This window comes from Callithrix jacchus, chromosome 12, assembly GCF_049354715.1.
Source record: "Callithrix jacchus isolate 240 chromosome 12, calJac240_pri, whole genome shotgun sequence".
Lineage (NCBI taxonomy): Eukaryota > Metazoa > Chordata > Mammalia > Primates > Cebidae > Callithrix > Callithrix jacchus.
The window spans coordinates 55,461,404-55,486,308 of NC_133513.1; the positions used below are offsets into that span (position 1 = coordinate 55,461,404).

At 38.7% G+C, this 24,905-nt stretch overlaps 1 protein-coding gene across 7 annotated transcripts in view; it reads right to left on the reverse strand.

Annotated features, from left to right (window-relative positions):
• Window positions 1-4,676: 4,676 nt before the first annotated feature.
• The window catches only part of ADK (adenosine kinase), a 593,446-nt gene continuing 573,217 nt past the window's right edge, over window positions 4,677-24,905 (reverse strand). For all 7 annotated transcript variants that reach the window (XM_009009683.4, XM_009009682.4, XM_009009681.4 and 4 more), the window contains one exon: window positions 4,677-5,387. In XM_009009683.4, coding sequence (XP_009007931.1) covers window positions 5,263-5,387 — 125 coding nt within the window. In that variant the 3' untranslated portion in view covers window positions 4,677-5,262. The remainder of the gene's footprint in view (window positions 5,388-24,905) is intronic.

Sequence of the window (24,905 nt, forward strand, 5' to 3'; positions counted from 1 at the left end):
GCACTTCAGCCTGGATGATAGAGTGTAAAGAGGCAAATGTAATATCTGAAATTATAAAACTACTAGAAGAAAACAGGAGAAAAGCTTCATGACATTGATCTGGACGGTGGTTTCCTGAATATGACTCCAAAAGCACAGGTAATGAAAACAAAGAAAAATAGGATTACATCAAAAAAAGCTTCTGCAGAGTAAAGAATTAATAAAGTAAAAATACACCCCACAGATTAGAAGAAAATATTTATAAATCATACATCACATAAGGGGCTAATATTCAAAATATATAAGGAATTCAAACTACTCAGTAATAAGAAAACAACCCTATTAAAATGTGAAAAGGACATGAATAGACATTTTGCAAAAGAAGCAATATGAATGGCCAACAGATATGTGAAAAAATGCTCAAGATCTCCAGTCATCAGAAATGAAATTAAAACCACAATGAGGTATATCACCTCTCACCTGTTAGACTGGCTACTATAAAAAACGTGAAAGATAAGAAATGCTGGTGAAGATGTAGCTACTATTGATGATATTGTAAGTTAGTACGGTCATTTTGGAAAACAGCATGGAGGTTCCTCAAAAAACTAAAAATATAATTACCACATGATCCAACAGTCCCACTTCTTGGCATATACCCAAAGGAATTGGAATCGGTATGTCACAGACATGTGTTTTCTCATGATCACAGCAGCATTATTCACAATAGCCAAGATATGGAAACAACCAAAGTGCCCATCAATGGATGAATGAATTTTAGAATGTGACCTATATGCACAATGGAATACTACAATTCAGCCTTTAAAAAAATAGAAAGTTGGCAAGATACAGTGGCTCACACCTTTAATCTCAGCACTTTGGGAGGCTGAGGTGGGAGGATTGCTTGAGGTCAGGAGTTCAAGTGCCTGGCCAGTATGGCAAAACCACATCTCTACTAAAAACACAAAAATCAGCCAGGCATGGTGACACATGCCTGTAATTCCAGCTACTAGGGTGGCTGAGGCATGAGAATTGCTTGCCAAGAGGCAGAGGTTGTATACTGAGCCAACATGCCACACTGCACTCCAGCCTGGGCAACAGAGTTAAGACCCTGTGTGAAAAATATTTGTTGTTGTTGTTGTATTTGCTTATCTTTCATCTACTTACCTCCCTCTTTATGTTTCTTATTTTTTGATGCACTTTATCATAGGCTGAAAACCTCAGAACACTTTGTCTCTATCAGTACATATATTGTTTAACTAGAACTCAGTATTTGCTTATAATTCTTTTTTTTTTTTTTTTCAGGCAGGCTTTCACTCAGGCTGTAATCAAGGCTCACTGCATCATCGACCTCCTGGGATCAAGTGATCCTCCCACCTCAGTCTCCTGAGTAGCTGGGGTCACAGCCATACACAACCATACCCAGCTGATTTTTGTAGTTTTTTTTTTTTTTTTGTAGATGGAGTTTTGCCATGTTGCCCAGCTAGTCTCGAACTCTTGGGCTCAAATGATCCACCCACCTTGGCCTCCCAAAGTGCTGGAATTACTGGTGTGAGCCACCACAGCCAGCCTGTAATTCTTTTGTGTGTGTGTGAGGTTGTGAGGTAAAACCTAAATATAATGAAATCACATAACTAAAGTGGGCAATTTCCTGAGCGTTGACAAACACATATACCTATGTAATCGATGCAGCACATCACCATCAGTTCAGAAAGTCCCCTCAGACCCTTTCTGGTCAGTTTCCACTTTCTTCCTCCCCTACAAAGGCAACCACTGCTCTTTTTTTCTATAGGTTGCTTTGCTTGTTCTAGACTTTCAAATCAAGGAAACTCGCAGTTTGTATGCTTTTGTATCTGGTTTAACTCAGTAAGGTTTTTCACTTTTGAATTGATTCATGTTGTTTTATCAGCAGTTAATTTCTTCCTTTTCCTATTTTTTTGAGACAGGGTCTGCCTCTGTCACCCAGGATAGAGTGCAGTGGCCCAACCATGGCTCACTGCAGTCTTGACCTGGGCTCAAGCAATTCTCCCACCTCAGTCTCCTCTGGGGTAGCAAATACAGGTGTGTACCACCATGCCCAGCTAATTTTGCTTTTATTTTTCTGTAGAGATGGGGGCCTCACTATATTATCCAGGCTGGTCTTAACTCCTGGGCTCAAGTGATCCTCCCACATCAGCCTCCCAAATTGCTGGGATTACAGGCATGGGCCATCACACTGGTCCTCTGTTCCACTATTTGAATATGTCAGTTTATCCACTCTCCTGTTGTTGGACAACCATCTCTTTCCATCTCTCCTGCTGTTGGACAATGATGAATAAAACTGCCACAAGTCCTTTGGTGTATCCACCAAAGTTATACTTTAACTTCTGTTGGGTAAATACCAAGAGGTGAAACAGCTAGATGAAAGAATAGGTGTATATTTACTTTTTTATAAGAAACTTAAGGGTCTTTTCCCAAAGTGATTGTTCAGTTTTACATCAGCAATGTTCAGTGGTTCTTCAGTCCATCAGCAATGTTGCTCCATGTCTTCTCCAACATTTGGTGTTGTCATTTAAATTTTAGTCATTCTAGTGTAGTAGTATCTCAATGAGGTCTTAAAATTTATTCCTCCCATGATAACAACGTTGAATTCTTTATCATTCAAATTGATATATCATTCATGATTTGTCAATCATGCTTATTAGTGATTCATATATCTTCTTCTGTAAAGTATCTGTATTTTTGAATTGTAAGAGTATTAAGATATATTCTGGATATGAGTTCAGATATATGTGTTGTAATTATAGTATCTTGGCCTATGGGGGATTGTAATGGTATCTTTAGATGAACATAAAATTCTAATTTTCTTGAAATCTAATTTATCAGTATTTTTGTTATATGGTTAGTGCTCTCATGGTTCTTTCCAAGAACTTTTGCTTACCCCAAGCTGGGAAAATATTCTACTGTTTTATTCTATAAGCCTAATAGTTTTAGCTTTTATGTTGTGACCGTGATTTATCTCTAATGTCTTGTATGCAGAGGCAGCAACCAGCTGAGATCGCACCAGGTGTAAGGTCAGGGTCAAAGATTCACTTTTTTTCCTTATGAATATCAAGTTTTTACAGCATTATTGATTGAGAAAATTTTCCTTTTCCCAATGGATTGCTTTGGCACCACCGTAAAATATCAAACCACTTTATATTTAAATTAATTGTACTACAGATAGTCCTCAACTTTCTATAGTTTGACATTACAAGTTTTTTACTTTATTTATTTCTTTGAGGCAGGTTCTTGCTATGTTGCCCAGGCTGGTGTATAGTGGTGTGATCATGGCTCACTGTAGCCTCAGACTCCTGGGCTCAAGCAGTCCTCCCAACTCAGGCTCCTATGTAGCTGTACCTACAGGTATAAGCCACCACAGCTAATTTGTTGTTATTGTTGTTGAGATAGAGTCTTGCTTTGTCTTCCAGGCTGGTGTGAAGTGGTGTGATCTTGGCTCACTGCAACCTCCACCTCCTGGGTTCAAGCAAGTCTCCTGTGTCAGCCTCCCAAATAGCTGGGATTATAGGCAACCACCACTGTGCCACCATGCCTGGCTAATTTTTGTATTTTTTTTCCCCCTGAGACGGAGTGTCACTCTTGTTGCCCAGGCTGGAGTGCAATGGTGCGATCTCAGCTGGTTGCTGCCTCTGCATCCTGGGTTCAGGTGATTCTCCTGCCTCAGCCCCTTGAGTAGCTGGGATTACAGGCATGTGCCACCACACGGCTAATTTTTTGTATTTCTAGTAGAGATAGGGTTTCACCATGTTGGTCAGGCTGGTCTCAAACTCCTGACCTCAGGTGATCCACCTACTCTGGCCTCCCAAAGTGCTGGGTTTACAGGTGTGAGCCACCATGCCTGGCCAATTTTTATATTTTTAATAGAGATGGAGTTTCACCATGTTGGCCAGTCTGGTCTTGAACTCTTGACCTCAAGTGATCGAACTACCTCATCTCAAAGTGTTGGAATTACAGGTGTGAGTCACTGTGCCCAGCCTGTGCCTGGCTAATTTTTAATTTTTTCTTTTTTTTTTTTTGGAGAGGTGGGACCTCACTTTGCTACCCAGGCTGGTCTTGAACTCCTGGGCTCAAGTGATCCTCCCACTTTGGCCTCCCAAAGAGTTGGGATTACAGTAGTGAGCCATAGCGCTTGGCCAAATCTTTTCCTATGATTTGAATTCAGTTTTACAAACCTTATCATCTTTTTTTCTGATAAAAAAATCATAATGCTAATAGCAGCTACTTATTAAGCATTTACAAGGCATTGTACCAAATATCTTATACTTGGTAATCTTTCTCAAATCATCTCAATGACCTTGTATATAAGGGTTATTATGTCATTTTACAAAAAGGAAACTGAGGTTCGAAGATTTGCCTAAGGTCATGTAAAGGTAACTAAGTCTGACTCCATAAGTCCTATTATACCATTTTGTCTTCCTTAAAAAAATGATTTATTGGTTTCCAATACTAAACTATTCTTTGGTGTATTATGTTGCTATTTTTCATAATTCCATGAACAAATTGGATATCATTTCAGGGCCCAGTATTAAATAATGATCTTTTTTCCTTAGTTTGTTGTACACAGGGAAAAAGACAAAAAAATTCCTATATGACAAGTTTTGTTTGCATCAAATTACAGAGTTCCATAGGACTATGATTTAAATATTGTAATACAACTTAAATTTGGCACATTAATTATCCAAAGTTTATTACATGATTGAATGCACATTAAAGAGATTATTAGGCATAATTTGACATGATAAAATTTCTGTACCTTATTTGACTATCATCAGGTATATATGTGGTATATTTATGTATGTGTGTGTACAGATACGGATATACTCCTAAATTAAATATATTTGTATAAAAAGCTAAGATTATTATGTTAAGATTAATTCATTAAAAAATCTATTATATTAAATTGCATCTGCATTCAAAGCAGAAATGTAAAAAAATGAATCAGTGTACTAAATACACATAAATTTACAAAGTAATTGAAAATGAAATAAAATTTCAAATGTTATATTCTTGTTTAATTGACATTTAAGTGGCACTATCAAACTATGGAAATAAACATCATTTGTTAGGTTGTTGAGATAATAAAGATTCTACAAGCATTACTGTACCCTTGTACCCTCTAAATTAAGATTCAGGATTATTATAGTAGGAAAAGATGGCAGACAGTTTTCTTCTTTATTAATATGGGAATTCTCAGGAAGCAATCAGGGCAGTGTCTGCACTCCTAGGCTTGCATTTTCAGCTCTTCCATCAGTGGAAGTCTGGCTTCTCAGGAAAGGTGCAGCCAGTCCGTCTAATTATGACGCTTGCTGCATAGTGGCCAGCACGAATACATTCAGTCAGAGGCTTGTCAGAGACGAGTTGAGACAGAAAACCTAGATAGAACACAGGCAAAAAAGAACATGAGTATTGTGTAACAACAGCGGAAATGTCATATTGGGTCAGACCAATATATGATCTAAGCACCTATCTCATTCTTCGGCTTTGAAGAGAAAGTCTCGAGTGTTACATTTAGGGAGGTCTTTTCCCAAACATCATGAACTCACCCTAATATTTCTTCTAAAGAGCTCAAGTTGAGACACAACAACTTGCCATCAAGTCAATCTGGTCTTTCTTTTTTGAGATGGAGTTTCACTCCTGTTGCCCAGGCTGGTGTGCAATGGTGTGATCTTGCCTCACTGCAACCTCTGCCTCCCTAGTTCAGGTGATTCTTCTGCTTCAGCCTCCAGAGTAGCTGGGATTATAGGCAGATGCCACTATGCCTGGTTAATTTTTGTATTTTTAGTAGAGACGAGGTTTCACCATGTTGGCCAGGCTGGCCTCAAACTCCTGACCTCAGGTGATCTGCCCACCTTGGACTTCCAAAAAGTGCTGAAATTACAGGCGTGAGCCATTGTACCCTGCCAATTTGGTCTTTCTAAGTCTGATCAATCAAGTTTTCCTTTCACTTGAAGATGAAAGGTTCTAAGAATGACTGCACCCTGTGTCTTTGCAGCTAAGAAATGGTTTGTTATCCCTTTCCTTTTCCCTCTGGAGTCTCTGGATTGTCATCCCTAATATATTGCTATTTGGACAAAATTCTTTTAGTGGATGTCTCTCCAAAATCTGAGAAATGAAAAATTATGAAGGACTTTACACTTCCCTTTCATTCCCAGAAGAAACAGTGAAATAATCTCTGTAGCAGAGCATGATGAACCAGGTTGGCATGAAAATAAATTATAAGTTAAAAAGAATAACAGTGTTGAGGACTTCTACTTCTGACCAAGACAGAATCAAAGGGAACCAGATTTACTCTTCCTCCAGAAACAGCTACAACAAAGACAAAATATATGAAACAAAGTTTTTCAAACATTGCACATCAGCTATAAAGGATTCATGAAAGAGAAGAAACAAATGAGGCAAAACAGAAAATTTCTCTAGCTCACTGTCTGTAGAGAGTTACCAGGCCACAATACAAGGCCGGACAACTACATAGATCCTTAGCCTGGGTTGAGAAGATGAAATTGGGAGTACAAGTAGGTCAAAATTAACAAATCTTTACACTGACTATTAAAAAGAGAGAGAGGGAGGCGGAGTGGGGTGGGGAGAGAGAGAGAGAGAGAGAGAGAGAAGACAAATTATTATTATCAGGAACGGCAGAAGTGATATCACTATATAGAATCCACACATATTAAAAGGATAATTAGGAAACATTGTTAACAACTTAAGCTAATAGATTTGACAGGTTAGATGAATAGGACAAATTCTTTGAGAGACACAAACGATCAAAGCTCATTCAGGAAAAAACGTAACTTGAATAGCACTGTATCAAGTATATTGCCTATGCAGTTAAAAAGCTTTTGATGAGATGGGATCCAAGATGGCCAAAAAGGAACAGCTCGGGATTGCAGTTCCCAGCAAAAATGCAGAGGGTGCGTGATAACCGTATTTCCAAATGAATTTTTACTGCCCACAGATCAGGAGATTCCCAGGTGGAAAAGCACCATGAGCCCCCAGCATGGCCATTTCAGCCAGCGCAGTGGATCTCTGCATAAAAACTCAAACAAATCTGGGCACCTTTTCAACTGGTGACTGGAACACCTGGGAGACAGAGTTGCCCATTGAACTGAAGAAAAGGGGATTGAAACAGGGAGTCAGGCCAGGAGATTCCTGGGCGGAAAAGCACCATGAGCCCCAGCCGGTGCACGGGTCTCCACACAAAAAAATCACACAAATCCAGGTGCCTTCTCAGCTGGTGACTGGAATGCCTGGGAGACAGAGTTGCCCATGCAACTGAAGAAAAGGGGACTGAAACTGGGAGCCAGGCCAGGAGGTTCCCGGGTGGAAAAGTGCCATGAGCCCCCAGCATAGCTGTTTTAGCCGGTGCAGTGGGTCTCCACACAAAAACTCACACAAATCTGGGCACCTTTTCAACTGGCAACTGGAATGCATGGGAGACAGTCGCCTGTGCAACTGAGAAAAAAAGGGGACTGAAACAGGGAGCCAGGTGATCTGGTTTGGCCGGTCCCACCCCCACAAAGACCAGCAATCTGAAACGCTCTGTATTGAGAGTTTCACAGCAAGCACAGCTGGACCCTGGATGGTCCACTTCTGTGGGGGAAGGGCATCTGCCATTACCGAGGAAGTCCACCACTACTGAGGCAGTCCTCCACTACCTAGGCAGTCCATCATTACAGAGGCAGATCACCATTACCGAAGCAGTTCTAACTATACCCCTATAAACAAAACTGCAAGGAGGTTCACACAGCAGCTGGGCAGAGCCCATGGCAGTTCAACAACACCTCTGCTGGCAGACGATGACTAGGCTACCTCCTCGCTAGGCAGGGCATCTCTGAAAAAAGGCAGCAGCATGATAGAAACTTACATATAAAGCCCCACCTTCCCAGGACAGAGTACCTGGAGAAAAAAAGGCGGTTATGAGTTCCGCTGCACCAGACTTAAATGTACCTGCCCAGCAGCTCTGAACAGAAGAGCAGAGCTCACAGCTCAGCACTTGAGCTCCTATAAAAGACAGACTGTCTCCTCAAGCAGCTCCCCGACCCCCATATATCCAAAGAGTCACCTCATAAAGGAGAGCTCAGATACCATCTGGCAGGTATCCTTTTGGGACAAAGATAACAGAAGAAGAAACTGCCAGCAACCCTTACTGTTTTGCAGCTACTGCAGATGATCCCCAGGCAAGCAGGGTCTGGAGTGTACCTCCAGCAGTCCTACAGTAGAGGCTCCTGTCAGAAGGAAAATTAAGGAACAGAAATAACTGTATCATCAACAAACAGGACGTCGAGAGACCCCATAGGAAAGTCACCACCTACAAAGACCACAGGGAGATAAATCCACAAAGATGGGAAGAAACCAGCATAAAAAGGATGAAAACACCCAAAACCAGAACACCTATCCTCATCCAAGGGATCACAACTCCTCACCAGCAAGGGAACAAGACTGGATGGAAAATGAGTTTGATGAATTGACAGAAACAGGCTTCAGAAGGTGGGAAATAACAAACTTCTCTGAGCTAAAAGAACATGTTCTAACCAAATGTAAAGAAATGAAGAACTTTGAAAAAACGTTTGATGAGCATCATATCACACCTACTCAAAATTGACTGCATAACTGGAAGCAAATCACTCCTCAGCAAATGCAAAAAAACGGAAATCATAACAAACAGTCTCTCAGACCACAGTGCAATCAAGGTAGAACTCAGAATTCAGAAATTAACTCAGAACCGCACAGCTTCATGGCAACTGAACAACTAGCTCTTGAATGTTGACTGGATAAACAATGAAATGAAGGCAGAAATGAAAATGTTCTTCAAAACCAACAAGAATGAAGACACAACATACCAGAATCTCTGGGACACACTTAAAGCAGTGTATAGAGGAAAATATATAGCAATAAATGCCCACATGAGAAGCAAGGAAAGATCTAAAATTGACACCCTATGGTCAAAATTGAAAGAGCTAGAGGAGCAAGATCAAAAAAACTCAAAACCTGGCAGAAGACAAGGAATAACTAAGATCAGAGCAGAACTGAAGGAGATACACACAAAAAACCTTCAAAAAATCTATAAATCCAGGAGCTGTTGTTTTTAAAAAGATGAACAAAATAGACTGCTAGCCAGATTAATAGAAAAGAGAAAAATCAAATAGATGCAATAAAAAATGATAAAGGGGATATCACCACAGATTCCACAGAAATACAAATCGCCATCAGAGATTACTACAAACAACTCTATGCACATAAACCAGTAAACCTGGAAGAAATGGATAAATTCCTGGACACTTGCATCCTCCCAAGCCTAAACCAGGAAGAAGTCGAAACCGTGAATAGATCAATAATAAGGGCCGAAGTTAAGGCAGCAATTTAATAGCCTACCCACCAAAAAAGGCCCAGGTCCAGATGGGTTTACACCAAATTCTACCAGACATACAAAGAGGAGCTGGTATCACTCCTTCTGAAACTATTCCAAACAGTCCAAAAAGAGGGACTCCTTCCCAAATCATTTTATGAGACCAACATCATCCTGATACCAAAAGCCAGCAGAGACTCAGCAAGGAAAGAAAACTTCAGGCCAATATCCATGACGAACATAGATGCAAAAATCTTCAATAAAATACTGGCAAATCGATGGCAACAGCACATCAAAAAGCTTATCCATCACGATCAAGTAGGCGTCATCCCGGGGAGGCAAGGCTGGTTCAGCATACGCAAGTCTATAAACGGAATCCACCGCATGAACAGAACCAAAGAAAAAAACCTCATGATTATCTCAATAGATGCAGAGAAGGCCTTTGACAAAATTCAACAGCCCTTTATGCTAAAAACTCTCAATAACCTAGGTATTGACGGAATATATCTCAAAAAATTAAAAGCTATTTACAACAAACCCACAGCCAATATCATACTGAATGGGCAAAAACTGGAAGCATTCCCTTTGACATCTGGCACAAGACAAGGATGCCCTTTCTCACCACTCCTATTCAATATAGTATTGGAAGTTCTAGCTAGAGCAATCAGGTAAGAAAAAGAAATGAAGGATATTCAGTTAGGAAAGGAGGAAGTCAAATTGTCTCTGTTTGCAGATGACATGATTGCATATTTAGAAGGCCCCATCATCTCAGCCCAAAATCTCCTTAAACTGATAAGCAACTTCAGCAAAGTCTCAGGATACAAAATCAATGTGCAAAAATCACAAGCATTCCTATACACCAATAACAGACTTAAAGAGAGCCAAATCAAGAATGAGCTGCTATTCACAATTGCTACAAAAAGAATAAAATTCCTAGGAATCCAACTAACAAAGGATGTAAAGGACCTCTTCAAGAAGAACTACAAACCACGGCTCAATGAAATAAGAGAGGACAGAAACAGATGGAGAAGCATTCTATGCTCATGGTTAGGAATAATCAATATTGTGAAAATGGCCATACTACCCTAAGTAATTTATAGATTCAACGCTATTCCCATCAAGCTACCAATGACCTTCTTCACAGAACTGGAAAAAAAACACCTTAAACTTCATATGGAACCAAAAGAGAGCCTGCATATCCAAGTCAATTCTAAGCAAAAAGAACAAAGCTGGAGGCATCACACTACCTGACTTCAAACTATACTACAAGGCTACAGTAATCAAAAAAGCATGGTACTGGTACCAAAACAGAGATATAGACCAATGGAACAGAACAGAGAGCTCAGAGGCAACGCCACACTTCTACAACCATCTGATGTTTGACAAACCAGACAAAAACAAGCAATAGGGAAATGATTCCCTGTTGAATAAATCGTGTTGGGAAAACAGGCTTGCCATTTGCAGAAGGCAGAAACTGGATCCCTTCCTGGCACCTTACACTAAAATTTACTCTAGATGGATTAAAGACTTCAACATAATACCTAACACCATAAAAACCCTAGAAGAAAACCTAGGCAAAACCATTCAGGACATAGGCATAGGCAAGGACTTCATGACCAAAACACCAAAACACTGGCAACAAAAGCCAAAATAGACAAATGGGACCTAATCAAACTCCACAGCTTCTGCACAGCAAAAGAAACAGTCACTAGAGTGAATCGGCAACCAACAGAATGAGAAAAATTTTTTGCAATCTACCCATCTGACAAAAGGCTAATGTCCAGAATCTACAAAGAACTAAGACAGATTTACAAGAAAAACACAAACAAACCCATTCAAAAGTGGGCAAAGGGGATGAACAGACACTTTACAAAAGAAGACATATATGAGGTCAACAAATATATGAAAAAATGCTCATCATCACTGGTCATTAGAGAAACGCAAATCAAACTACATTGAGATACCATCTCATGCCAGTTACAATGGTAATCATTAAAATATCTGGAGACAACAGATGCTGTAGAGGATGTGGAGAAATAGGAATACTTTTACACTGTTGGTGGGACTGTAAATTAGTTCAACCATTGTGGAAGACAGTGTGGCGATTCCTCAAGGACCTAGAAACAGAAATTCCATTTGACCCAGCAATCCCATTACTGGGTATATATCTAAAGGACTATAAATCGTTCTACTATAAGGACACATGCACACGAATATTCACTGCAGCACTGTTTACAATAGCAAGACCTGGAACCAACCGAATGCCCATCGATGATAGACTGGACTGGGAAAATGTGGTACATATACACCATGGAATATTATGCAGCAATCAAAAACGATGAGTTCGTGTCCTTTGTAGGGACATGGATGAATCTGGAGAACATCATTCTCAGCAAACTGACACAAGAACAGAAAATGAAATACCGCATATTCTCACTCATAGGTGGGTGATGAACAATGAGAACACATGGACATATACACAGGGAGGGGAGCACTACACACTGGGGTCTATTGGGGGGAATAGGGGAGGGACAGCGAGGGGGGAGCTGGGGAGGGATAGCATGGGGAGAAATGCCAGATGTGGGTGAAGGGGAGGAAGACAGCAAATCACACTGCCATGTGTGTACCTATGCAACTATCTTGCATGTTCTGCACATGTACCCCAAAACCTAAAATGCAATAAAAAAAAAAGAAAAAGAGAAAATAACACCAATGCTATATAAACTCTTCAAAAAACTGAAAAGAAGGAAATAATTCCTAACTCATTCTTTAAGGCTAGATTACTCTGCCAACAAAATAAAAAAAGAAAACTATAGACCAATATTACTCATGAATATTTTAGCAAGTCAAATACAACAATATATTTTAATAATAAATCATGATAAAATGTGCTTTACCCTAGAACACAAGGTTGGTTTAACATTACAAAACCAATCAATATAATTTACCAGATTAAGTAAAAAAGCCATAAGATCATCTTAATAGATGCAGAAAAAGCATTTGACAAAATCGAATATCCATTCCTAACAAAAACTTTCTCTAATGCTGATAAAGGGAGATTATAAAAAACTTATTAGTATCACGCTTAAGGTAAATGAGGAAATGTTTTCCTCTTAGAGATCAACAACATTGCAAGAGTTTTTGCTCTTAAATGCTATACTGGGGACTCTCACCAGTGCCATAAGGCAAACAAAACACACAGAAGACATCAAGATGGAAAAAAAAGTCAAATTTCACTTTTTGCAGATGGCATGATTGTCTATGTCTGAAGTCCTCAAAAATGGGTGATTTTGCCCCCTGGGGCACATATGGCATTGTTTGGAGATATTTTGCTTGTTACGACTAGGATGGGGATGCTTCTGCATTTAGTGTGTAGAGGCCAGAGATGCTGCTGAACGTCCCATAATGTCAAAGTTGAGAAATCCTAGTCTTTGTAGAAAATCCTATGGAATCTAGAAAAAAGTTACTAGAACTAGTGAGTCCAGCAAAGTTTCCAATACAAAAATAAATTATCTATATTAATAATATGTATATATATGTTATAATTATATACACTATCGATGAACAATTATAAATTAATATTAAGAATAAGCCAGGCATCATGGCTCATGCCTATAATCCCAGCACTTTGAGAGGCCAAGACAGGTGAATTTCTTGAGCTCAGGAGTTTGAGACCAGCATGGGCAACATGGCGAAATCCTGTCTCTACCAAAAATGGAAATATTAGCCAGGGGTGGTGGTGCATGCCTGTAGAGCTATCAGGAGGCTGAGGTGGAAGGATTGCTTAAGCCTGGAAGGTTGAGGCTGCAGTGAGCTATGATCACATCATTGCACCCCAACCTAGGCAACAGAGTAGGACCTTGTCTCAACAGCAAAAAAATAAAAATAAAAAAATTAACATTAAGAATATCTATATTTATTCTTAGGTACTTCACATATTTGAAGTATATTTGAAGTATGTGAAGTACCTTAGAATAAATCTGACAGAAATTGTGTAAGGCCTGCACATTGAAAATGACAAAACAATGCTTAGAAATATAAAAGAAGCCTAAATAGACATAAGGTGTTCACAGATCAGAAGATTCAATATTATCAGTTCTGCAGGAATTTTTCTATTAATTCATTGGAATACCAATAAAAATTCTAGCAGGTTTTTCTTATAGAAACTTATAAGCTGCTTCTAAAATTTATATGGAAATTCAAACGACCTAGATTAGTGAAAACTCAACTTTGAAAAAGAACAAACTGAGAGGATTTATACTACCTAATTTCAAAATTTATTATAGAATGATAATAATCAAGACACTATGGTATTAGCATAAAGATAGACAAATAGACTAATGGAACTGAACAGAGTCCAGAAATAAACCTACTTCTATATAGCCAATTGATTTTGACACAGGTGCCCAAACAATCCCATGGAGAAACGATACTCTAACAAATTGTATTAGAACAATGGATACCATGTATGAAAAAAAACTGCATTTCAACCTTTACCTTACCCTATCTGTAAAAATTGGCTCGAAATGAATCATAGACATAAATGTAAGGAATAAAATTATAAAACTCTTGAGGAGAAAACATAGGAGAAAATCTTAGTGATTTTGGGTTTGCTAAAGATCACTTAGTAAGATGTAAAAAGTGTAAACTTGGCTGGGCGCGGTGGCTCAAGCCTGTAATCCCAGCACTTTGGGAGGCCGAGGCGGGTGGATCACGAGGTCAACAGATCGAGACCATCTTGGTCAACATGGTGAAACCCCGTCTCTACTAAAATTACAAAAAATTAGCTGGGCACGGTGGTGCGTGCCTGTAATCCCAGCTGCTCGGGAGGCTGAGGCAGGAGAATTGCCTGAACCCAGGAGGCTGAGATTGCAGTGAGCCAAGATTGCGCCATTGCACTCCAGCCTGGGTAACAAGAGCGACACTCCGTCTCAAAAAAAAAAAAAAAAAAGTGTAAACTTTTCTTTTTTAAAAATTAATTAATTAGTTAATTTTTGAGACAGGGTCTCACTATCACCCAGGCTGGAGTGCAGTGGCACACTCATGGCTCACTGCAGCCTTGAGCTTCTGGGTTGAAGCTCTTCTCCCACCTCAGCTTTCCTAGTCGCTGGAACTAAAGATGTGTGCCACCATGCCTGGCTATTTCTTGCATTTTTTGTTAGAGATGGGGTTTGGCCTAGTTGCTCAAGCTGATTTTGAACTCCTGGGCTCAAGTAATCTGCCTGCCTTGGCCTCCCAAAGCGCTGGGATTACAGGTGTGAACTACCAAACCTGGCTAAGAGTACAACTTTTATAGAAGAAAAAATAATTTGAATTTTGTCACAATAAAATACTTGGTACCTCAATAACAAGAAACAACTCAATCAAAAGTAGGCAAAAGTATTTAACATGTTAGCAAAGAAGATGCCAAGTAAGACATGAAAAAACATTCAATATCATTATTGATTAAAGAAATGAAAATTTAAATCAAAATTAGATACCACTGCATACCCACAGAATGGCTAAAACTGAAATGACTGACCATAACAAGTGTTGACAAGGGTGTGATCAACTGGAACTTTCATACACTAACTGTGGGAATGTAAAATAAGACCACTTTGCAAAACCATTTGTCAGTCTTAAAAAGCTAAACATACTTGTATCATATGACCCATTCTATTTATTTACCCAAGGTAGATGAAAGCACATATCCAAAGACTTGTAAATGAATGTTCACATCAGCTTTATTTGTAATAGCCCCAAACTGGAAACAATCCAAAAGGGAATGAGAAGGGACAGGGAGGCAGGATTACAGAAGGCCTTGGGAGCAGTGGCTGTGTCCACAGTGATGGTTTCATGGGTGTACATATATGTCCAAAGTTATACAATTGTACACTTTAAATATGTACAGTTTGTTGTATGTCTATTATGCCACAATAAAACTGTGAAGAAAAAAGTATGATTGCAAATAAGACAGGTCAAGAGCAGAAGAATCTGGGTTACCCTCCCCTTAGGGGAAACCTGAGCTGCTGCAGCAACACTCAGATACTCAGAAGAGCAGATGATAATGAGAAACTGTGCTGCAGCCAGGCTTCTGGGCCTTCCCTGAGGACCTAGGCAGCCTGAGGGGGTATGGAGGTTAATTGAGAAGCTGTGGTATAATGACCTGTAGAGAACATTATAAGTGATTTATGTCCTTCTTCTTCTACCATTCTGACCACACAGACTTCCCAGTCAGATTTGGGGAATGCTCTGTATTAGATGAAATAAATAAGTATTCCCAACCAAAGAGTAAAATTAATATGGTTAATAGAATGATGTATTTTAAAGACATTTGCTGAGACTGGAAAATCACTCTCTCAAGAGGTTTAGTAAGAGTATTTTATCACTGAGTTTTCAGGTAATAGTCAAAAGTCAATATTAACTTTTCTGCCAAACTGTGAGGCTAAAATGCTCAGTCCACACAGTGAATGGAGCAGATGCCAAATTCAGAGTCAGATCAGCTTACAATACAAACATGTCTATTAGACGCCTTATAAGCAACATCTGTTTTCTTCATTCTGGCTGGTATGACCATTGTGAGAAAAAGAAAAAGCTTATGTTTATGAAATATTTTTGTGAAGCAAAAGCACAGCATCCTCTTTCTAAGAGAACTAGATGATGAATGAAGTAAGTATTCTGAAGAGTCTTTTGCTTTGACAAGTGGAGAACCTGGATGTTAAAAAAATCTAAGACCTTTGCCCAAAGTGGATGTCAGTTTTTCAAGTGTATTTTTTAAAACCACTAAAATGAAATACAGATACTATATAATCAGTTATAAAGGATATCTTCAAACAGTAGCTGATGTGAATCTTGAAAGTTGTATAAAATTGTTTAAATAAACAAAGGGAGCTTATATTTAAAGAATTGTAGGGAATCCTTTTATAATGCAAGCAAACATCCCCAAGATACTTTTTATTGTGGAAAATATACATAACATAAAATTTACTATTTTAACAATTTTTAAATGCACAATTTAGTGACATTAAGTACATTCACAATGTGCAACTATTACCTCTATGCATTTTTAGAACTTTTTCATCACCCCAGAAGAAACTCTGTACCCATTAAACCATAACTCCCCACTCCTCTTTACCTCCAGCCTGCTACTCTACTTTTTGTCTCTATAAATTTGCCTGTTCTTGGTACCTTATGTAAGTGAGATCATATAATATTTGTCTTTTTGTGTCTAGCTTATTTCAGTTAGGATATTTCCCAATATAATTTTAGTTTTGATTTTTAATTATTAGCCTGCTTAAAGTGTATTTTATTTGAAAAGAATTCCAAATTCAGAAAAAAGTTGCAGGAACAAAAATAGTATAAAAAGTACCTGTATTATCCTTTACCCAGGTGCACAATATTGTTAACATTTTGTACCATTTGCATGTACTCTTTCTCTTTATACAAGTTTATTTTCCCTGAATTATTTGAAAGCAAGTTATGTTTATCATGTCTTTTACTTCTAAAACTTCAGTGTATCTTTTCTGAGAATAAGGAGTGTATCTTTTCTGAGAATAAGGATATTCTCTTACATTGTGGAAATCAACATCAACTCCAGTAATACTGTTATCTGATCTACTGTCCATATTTCAATTTAGTCAAGTACCCAATAATGTCCTTTATAGAAATTTTCTTCTCCGGAACAGAATCTAGGATTTAACTGTTATATCTTTATAGTTTTAAAAAATCTGGAACATTTCCTCAGATTTTGACTTCTGAGATATGGACATTTTTGAGGTATATATATAGTCATTGCTTACCTCATTTTAAATTTCTTTCTTTATTTATTTGAGGCAGGGTCTTACTCTGATTGTCCAGGCTGGAGTGCAGTGGTGTGATTTTTTTTTTGGCTCACTGCAGCCTCGACCTCCCTAGGCTCAGGTGAGTCTCCTACCTCAGCCTCCCAAGTAGCTGGGACCACAGGCACACACCACAATGCCTGGCTAATTTTTTTTGTATGTTTAGTAGATGGGGTTTTGCCATGCTGCCCAGGCTGGTCTTAAACTCCTGGACTCAAGCAATTCACCTGCCTAAGCCTCCTAGAGTGCTGGGGTTACAGGTGTGAGGCACCACGTCTGACTTGCTTATCCCATTATTTATTTACTTATTTTCCCATTTTTAACAGATGTATTCTAATTTTGGATTTGTCTAATATTTCCTCAAGATTGAATTCCGACTATGCCTTCCCAGGCAGAATACTACATAGATTATACTGGATCCTTCTCAATGTGTCACATATAGAGGCACATCATATCCATCTGCTGTTCACTGGTGATAGGAATTTTGATCACCTGATCAAGGTTTTGTCCTACTTCTCCATTGTATAGTCCCTAGTTTTTCCCTTGCATCTAACAGGTAGTTTGTGGATAGACAATTTAAGATCACATAATTATTCTGTTCTTTATCAAAAGTCCCACCCCTCTCCCAGATTGGGTATGCACTCACAGTTTTTAACTGAAGCAACTCATATTGTGATGATTTTCCAACTCCAGCATACCTTTCACATTTACCAGTCAGCCCTCACCATTCTACCATAAAGAAGAGCTTACCACTTCTCTCATTATTTTTAAATCTATTATCAATAAGAATGCATAATTATTTTATTTACGTGGTGGAGTGCTGTCACCGAGGCTGGAGTGCAATGGCATGATCTCTGCTCACTGCAACCTCCACCTCCCAGGTTCAAGCAACTCTCCTGCCTCAGTCTCCCAAGTAACAGCTGGGACTACAGGCATGAGCTACCATGCCTGGCTAATTTTTGTATTTTGAGTAGAGACGGGGTTTCACCATGTTGGACAGGCTGGTCTTGAACTCCTGACCTCAGGTGATCGGCCTACCTTAGCCTCCTAACGTGCTGGGATTACAGGCATCAGCGACCACACCCGGCCCACAATTCTTTTTAAATCAATGGTTTATAATCCCTTACAGCCCTTAATTAATTTAGTCCTTAAAATATCCTAGTTTTTTGCCAGTGGGAGCCCTTCAGGCTAGTGGCTCCAGTGTCCTTGGATATGACATCACATTATTTTTGATCACTTCTTTATGTTCTGGCATAATGTTTTGGGCTCTGCTATGCCCTGGAATCAGCCATTTATCTGAAGATAACTGGTTCCTTTTAGCGTAGAATGATATTAGAGACCAAGATCTGGGTGGGAGGTATGTTCTTTCCTTCTAGGCCCTATTAATAAACAGAGTAAGGAAGTATGCATGTGTATATAATCATGCACACACACACACATCCATAACTGTATATGTATATATGTATACAGAGACCTATTTTAGAAACTGAGCTGACACCAGTACTTCAGATTTGAGTCCATCTCCACAGGGTTCTTTCTTGCCTTTCCTTATCCCATTATTTGTATGTTCCTTCTTCTATAGTGAGAACCTAGCTCCAACAATATCAACAAGTTTATTTATTTACTCATTTTTATAATACATCTAAAATAGTTTCAAAGTCACTTCATCCCTAAATTTAAAAGAAAAAAAATTCAAATCTAAAAAGAGTTTAGGATTGATTTTCTGTTCTCCAGTGTAGTCAAATACTGTGTTCAGTATGTTACTTAGATTGGTTCCTTTTTTATTCCCTTCAGGGAGCTCATTTTACTTAAGATTGGAAAAAAGTTGGGTTCCTGTCTTTCAGTTTGCTTTAAATTTTAGTCCCATTTCTTCCATTCTATCCTTGTTGATTTAATATTTTTAAAAATAGGTAAAACATTAACATGTTTCTAAAAGTAAAAGTTCCATAAAAGAAATGCTCAAAGAAGTGTCACTGTCTTTACCATGTCCTCCTCCCCATCCATTGTAAATAACCAGTTTCACTGTTTTCTGGTTTACCTTCCTGTGTTCTTTTAGTAAAAGTAAGCAGATATATGTACATTTTCTTCCTTTTTTCCTTTTTTTTTCTTTTTAACATAAAAGGAGGTAATACAGTATATATGATCTCTTACACTTTGCTTTTTTTCCACTTAAAAATATCTCCTGGAGGCTGGGCATGGTCGCTCATGCCTGTAATCCCAGTACTTTGGGAGGTCGAGGCAGGTGGATCACCTGTTGGGAGTTCAAGACCAAACTGGTCAACATGGTGAAACCCCATGTCTACTCAAAATACAAAAATAAGCCAGGCATGGTGGTGCATGTCTGCAATCCCTGCTACTGGGGAGGCCGAGGCAAAAGAATTGCTTGAACTCAGGAGGTGAAGGTTGTAGTAAGCTGAAATAGCGCCACTGCACTCCAGCCTGGGTGACAGAATGAGACTCCATCACAATCACACAAACCCCAAATCTCCTGGAAATCATTCTACATCAATTGGTAGAGATTTTCTTAATTTTTTTTTTTACAGCTACATAGTACCTCCATGTGTAAGATACACTGTAGTTTATTTAATCTATCTCCTATGTGAGGACATTTACATGGTCTCCAATGTTTTGAAAACATAAACAATGCTGCAATGAATAACCTTTACATATGTATTTTTGGGTTGTTAGGGTCATAGCTTCAGGATAAATTTTAGAAGTAGAACTGCTAGGTTAATGAGTAAATTTTTAAAAAATTTTAGTAGAGATGGGGTTTCACTATGTTTGCCAGGATGGTCTCGATTTCTTGACCTTGTGATCCACCTGCCTTGGCCTCCCAAAGTGCTGGGATTACAGGCGTGAGCCACCGTGCCCAGCTGTATTTCTATTAGTAATGTAAGAGTCCCTGTTTTCCCATAGCTTCACCAATATAGTATACTGTTCAGATTTTGAATTTTTCCCAGTCTATGAGTTAGAAATATTTCAGTATAATTTTAATCTGTATTTCTCTTAAGTGAAGCTAAGCATCTTTTTATAAGTATAAAGAACAATTCTTCCTGTGAATTGTTAATTTTTATCTTTTGCTTATTTTCTATAGGATGTTTGGCCTTTCTTTTACCTCTATTTATTATTACTATTTTTGAGACAGAGTCTCTGCAGTGGTGTGATCATGGCTCACTGCAACCTCCGACTCCCGAATTCAAGCGATTCTCCTGCCTCAGCCTCCCAAGTAGCTGGGATTATAGGTGTGCACCACCATACCTGGCTAGTTTTTGTATTTTTAGTAGAGACAGGTTACACCATGTTGGCCACACTGGTCTTGAACTCCTGACCGCAGGTGATCTGCCCATCTCAGTCTCCCAAAGTGCTGGGATTACAGGTGTGAGCCACCTGTATTTTTATAAAATACAGCCTCATCCTCCATTTTTATAAAAGTTCTCTGCATTTTAGGAATATTATTCCAATAAAGTTTTTTTTTTCTAAAAAAACACCAATAACAATATGCTATTAATAGATATAAATACTGTATTGTGTCAGCAAGTAAATAAAATACGTTTTTATATTTCATTCACTGAAACACAGCCTCAGGCCCCAGAGTGTGGAGTGTGGTTGGTAAACACTATAGCAGATAAATATGGCTTGCAGGTATTAAAAAAAAAAAAAAGGCCAGGTGGGGTGGCTCGTGCCTCACCTCTGATCTGAGCACTTTGGGAGGCTGAGATGGGAGAATCACTTGAGCCCAGGAAACCAGCCTGGGCAACACAGGGAACATAGGGAGACTCATCTCTACTAATAAAAAAAAATTAGCTGGGTGTTGTGGTATGTACCTTCAATCCCAGCTACTTGAGAGACTGGGGTGGGAGGACTGCTTGAGCTGGGAGGTTGAGGCTGCAGTGAGCTGTGATTGAGCCTATTGTACTCTAGCCTGGGCAACAAAATAAAACCTTGTCTCAAAAACAAAACAAAACAAAAAACAGGCCAGGCACTGTAGCTCATGCCTGTAATCCCAGTACTCAGGGAGGTTGAGGCATGCAGATCGTTTGAGCCCCGGAGTTTGAGACCAGCCTGGGCAACATGGCAAAATTCTGTCTTGAAAAAAAATAAAAAAATTTAGCCAGGTGTGGTGGTGCATGCCTGTAGTCTCAGCTAGTTACTCAGAAGGCTGAGGTGTGGGAGGATCACCTAAGCCTGGGAGGTTGAGGCTGCAGTGAGCCATATCATGCCACTGCACTCCAACATGGGAGACAGAGTGAGAAACTATCTCAAAAACAAAACAAAACAAAACAAAAAGCAAAAAAAGTCTGCTCTTTTAGAACAAGATTTGGGCTTACCAAGAGTCCAAGAAGCAAAATCTTAAATAACTGACTTTGTGTGTTCAATATGAAAGTCTCTTAGGATCTGTTTTTCCCAGTGCCGCTGGCTTGTCATCCTTATCAGTAAATCATCTTAAAAATGAAGAACACAGCTCTCTATGTATGCTTTTCTACACAGCCAAGAGAACAGGAATAGGAGGCATTACACTGGAGAACAAGAACCATTAGTGCAGGTTTCCAAATCAAGAACTCATATGCTGAGGCAGTTGTTACTGCTTTTTTACGTTGGTTCTTTCCTCTAGCCTCTTACAGATAGGTGCATCAACCTGGGCCTCTCAGGCTTTTCCCATCTTTAGGAGACATCATAGACTTTAGGTCCTCTAGCTGTTGAGGCATAAGGTAAGAATCTCTCATCAACAATAAATTGGGTTCTAGTGTTACTGTTGGCTAGCTCTGAATCTTGGAACAACCTTTCCAAATAAACCTGTGTTCATTAACAATTGGTGTAGCCCATTATCTTCTGGATGATTTTATTTAGACTTTTACTGATTTTACAAAGTGTGACCAATACATTGACAAACTGTATCTAGTATTTGACATGAGGCCTGAAGCATATGTTTAAGTTGTGCAAAAAGAGAAGGTGCTACCCTAGTTTCCTCAAAGCACACAGAGGTGGGATTGCTACTGTGGTCAAAAGGCAATGTAATTTCCTAATTTAAGCTGTCCATTCCATGTAGTTACTGTAGAAGAGATATAACATCTAGAATTTTCTTAGTGTCATTTGTAGAGAATCGAGAAATATTGTCAGTGGGTATGGAAGCCTTAATGGAGACACTTAATAAGAGCTAGGGATATTTGAGAAGGAAATGAACAAAGTCTATGAGTCAATTTTTTCTTTTCCATTTATTGTTCCTTCATTAATAGCTTTTCATGGTAGCTGGAACTTAAAACCCAGTAGACTCTATTACTGTTCATTCTACATTCAGCAGCTTGTCAACAAGTAAGTAAGCTGCACTTTATAAACTTGGAAAAATAAAAGTTTTTTTTTTGTTTGTTTGTTTGCACTCCTTGGCTTAAGCAATCCTTCTATTTCAGCCTCTCAAAGTGCTGGGATTACAGGTGTGAGCCACTGTGCCGGCCAGAATAAAGTTTTACTAATTCACTTTTTACAAGTGTATATTATGCTGAAATTGTTTTCCCAAAGATACAGTACAAATACATAATCAGTGACTCTACCTTTATCTTCTTAAATAGTTCCCAGAAACCTTTTATATATAGTAGACCACAATATGCCTATGTAGAGTTTAAACATTTTAAAGCATTTTTGGAAATATATATATAATTTGTTCTTTAAAAAAATCTCATTTTACACTAAATTTAAATGATACCTCTTGGTAGTATTTTGTTCACCTGACAAAATAGACAAATATCTATATGTTGAAAATGGATTTTAAGCCACATAAATTTACAGGTCAGAGAATACTGTGAATAGATAGTAATACCTCATATATATAAAGCCTGAAGCCATAGCAGCTCCATGGCCATCCATATTACACCTGTAAGGACCCCTCAGGCCTTCACTAAGAGATTATTTTTAAGAAAGTTAGTGAAAAAATTATTTTTCTGATTATAAAAGTAGAAAATGTGGAAAAAGTACAGTAGAATTATGAATAAATAGAAAATATACACAGTCCCATTAAAAATAATAATCAGGCCAGGTGTGATGGCTTGTACCTGTGACCCAGCACTTTGGGAGGCCAAGGCAAATGGATCACTTGAGGTCAGGAGTTCGAGACCAACCTGGCCAACATGGTCAAACCCTGTCTCTACTTAAAAATACAAAAATTAGCCAGGTGTGGTGGTATGTGCCTGTAATCCTAGCTATTCGGTTGGCTGAGGGACGAGAATTGCTTGAACCTGGTAAAAATGCTATTTAACATAGCATTGTTAAATGCTATGTGGGGAAGTAGCATTTAACAAGCTGAAGTAGCCTTTAACAAACTAAAGTAGCATTTAACAAGTTAAGTGGGGAAGTCCTGACAAGAGTATTAAGACTGAAAAACATTTAAGAATTGTAAAGGGAGGCTAGGTAAGTAGCTTGTGCCTATAACTCCAGTACTTTGGGAGGCTGAGGTGGGCAGATTGCTTGAGCCCAAGCAAAGAGTTTGAGACCAGCCTGGGTAAGAAGGTGAAACCTTGGCTCTACAAAAAATACAGAAATTATCTGGGTGTGGTGGCACGTGACTATAGTCTCAGCTACTTGGGAGGCTGAGGTGAGAGGATTGCTTGAGCCCAGGACATCAAGGCTGTAGTGAGCTGTGATCATGCCACTGCACTCACTCTAGCCTGCCCAACAGTGTGAGATCTTCACACACACACATACAAACACACACACACACACACACACACACACACAGTAAAGGAAGAAATAAATTTGTCAATATTTTCATTGAGAACAGCTTTGCATATAGAAAATCCCAAAGAATATATATATATATGACAGCGACAGTTTTAAAAATGTAATTTGGTAAAAATACAAAAGTGATGCAAGTTATGCCAGTGTCTAATAAAGAAAACTATAGAACTTTATGGAAAGATCTTACAAAGGACCTAAATGGAGTGATATGCAGGTTATTGGAGAACATAACATTCAATACGAATTCAATCACAGTCTCAGCAACATTTTGGGGAAACTGAGAAGCTGATTCTAAAATTAATATGAAAAAGCAAAGGATCAAGAACAGGCAGAAACACTCAATGAAGAGAAAAAAGTTAGGAGGGACTAGCCTTACCAGATTAAACACTTATAAAAAATCTATAATAATAAATGTGGTGTTTGTTGGCATAGCTATAAACAAATAGGGAAAAGGTGGAAACTTGAGCTACAACAGAGTTGCCATTGCAAATTCACGGGGAAAGGATGGCTTATTAGAAAAGTAGTGTTTAGGCAAGTAGTTTTCAATTTGGAAAAATAACATTACCTCACTCTATATTTAAAAAAAGAATCCCGGATGTATCAATGAATTAAACGTAAATGGCAAAATTGTAAGACTTTTAGAAGAAAATAAAAAATATCTTTATGTCCTACAGGTAGAAAACATTTCTTAAATAAGACAGAAAAGCAGAAAACAGAAAGTGAAAGATTAAAGTGTGCCAAAATGAAAACTTCTGGCCAGGCACAGCAGCTCATGCCTGTAATCCCACTTTGTAAGGCTGAGATAGGAGGACTGCTTGATTCCAGCACTTTGAGACCAATCCTGGCAACACAGCAAGACCCTGTCTCTACGAAAAATAGAAAAATTAGCTGGGCATGGTGGCCAAATCTTTAGTCTTAGCTACACAGGAGGCTAAGGTAGGAGGGGCTGCTTGAGCCCAGAAGTTGAAGGCTGCAGGGAGCTACTATGATTGTGCCACTGCACT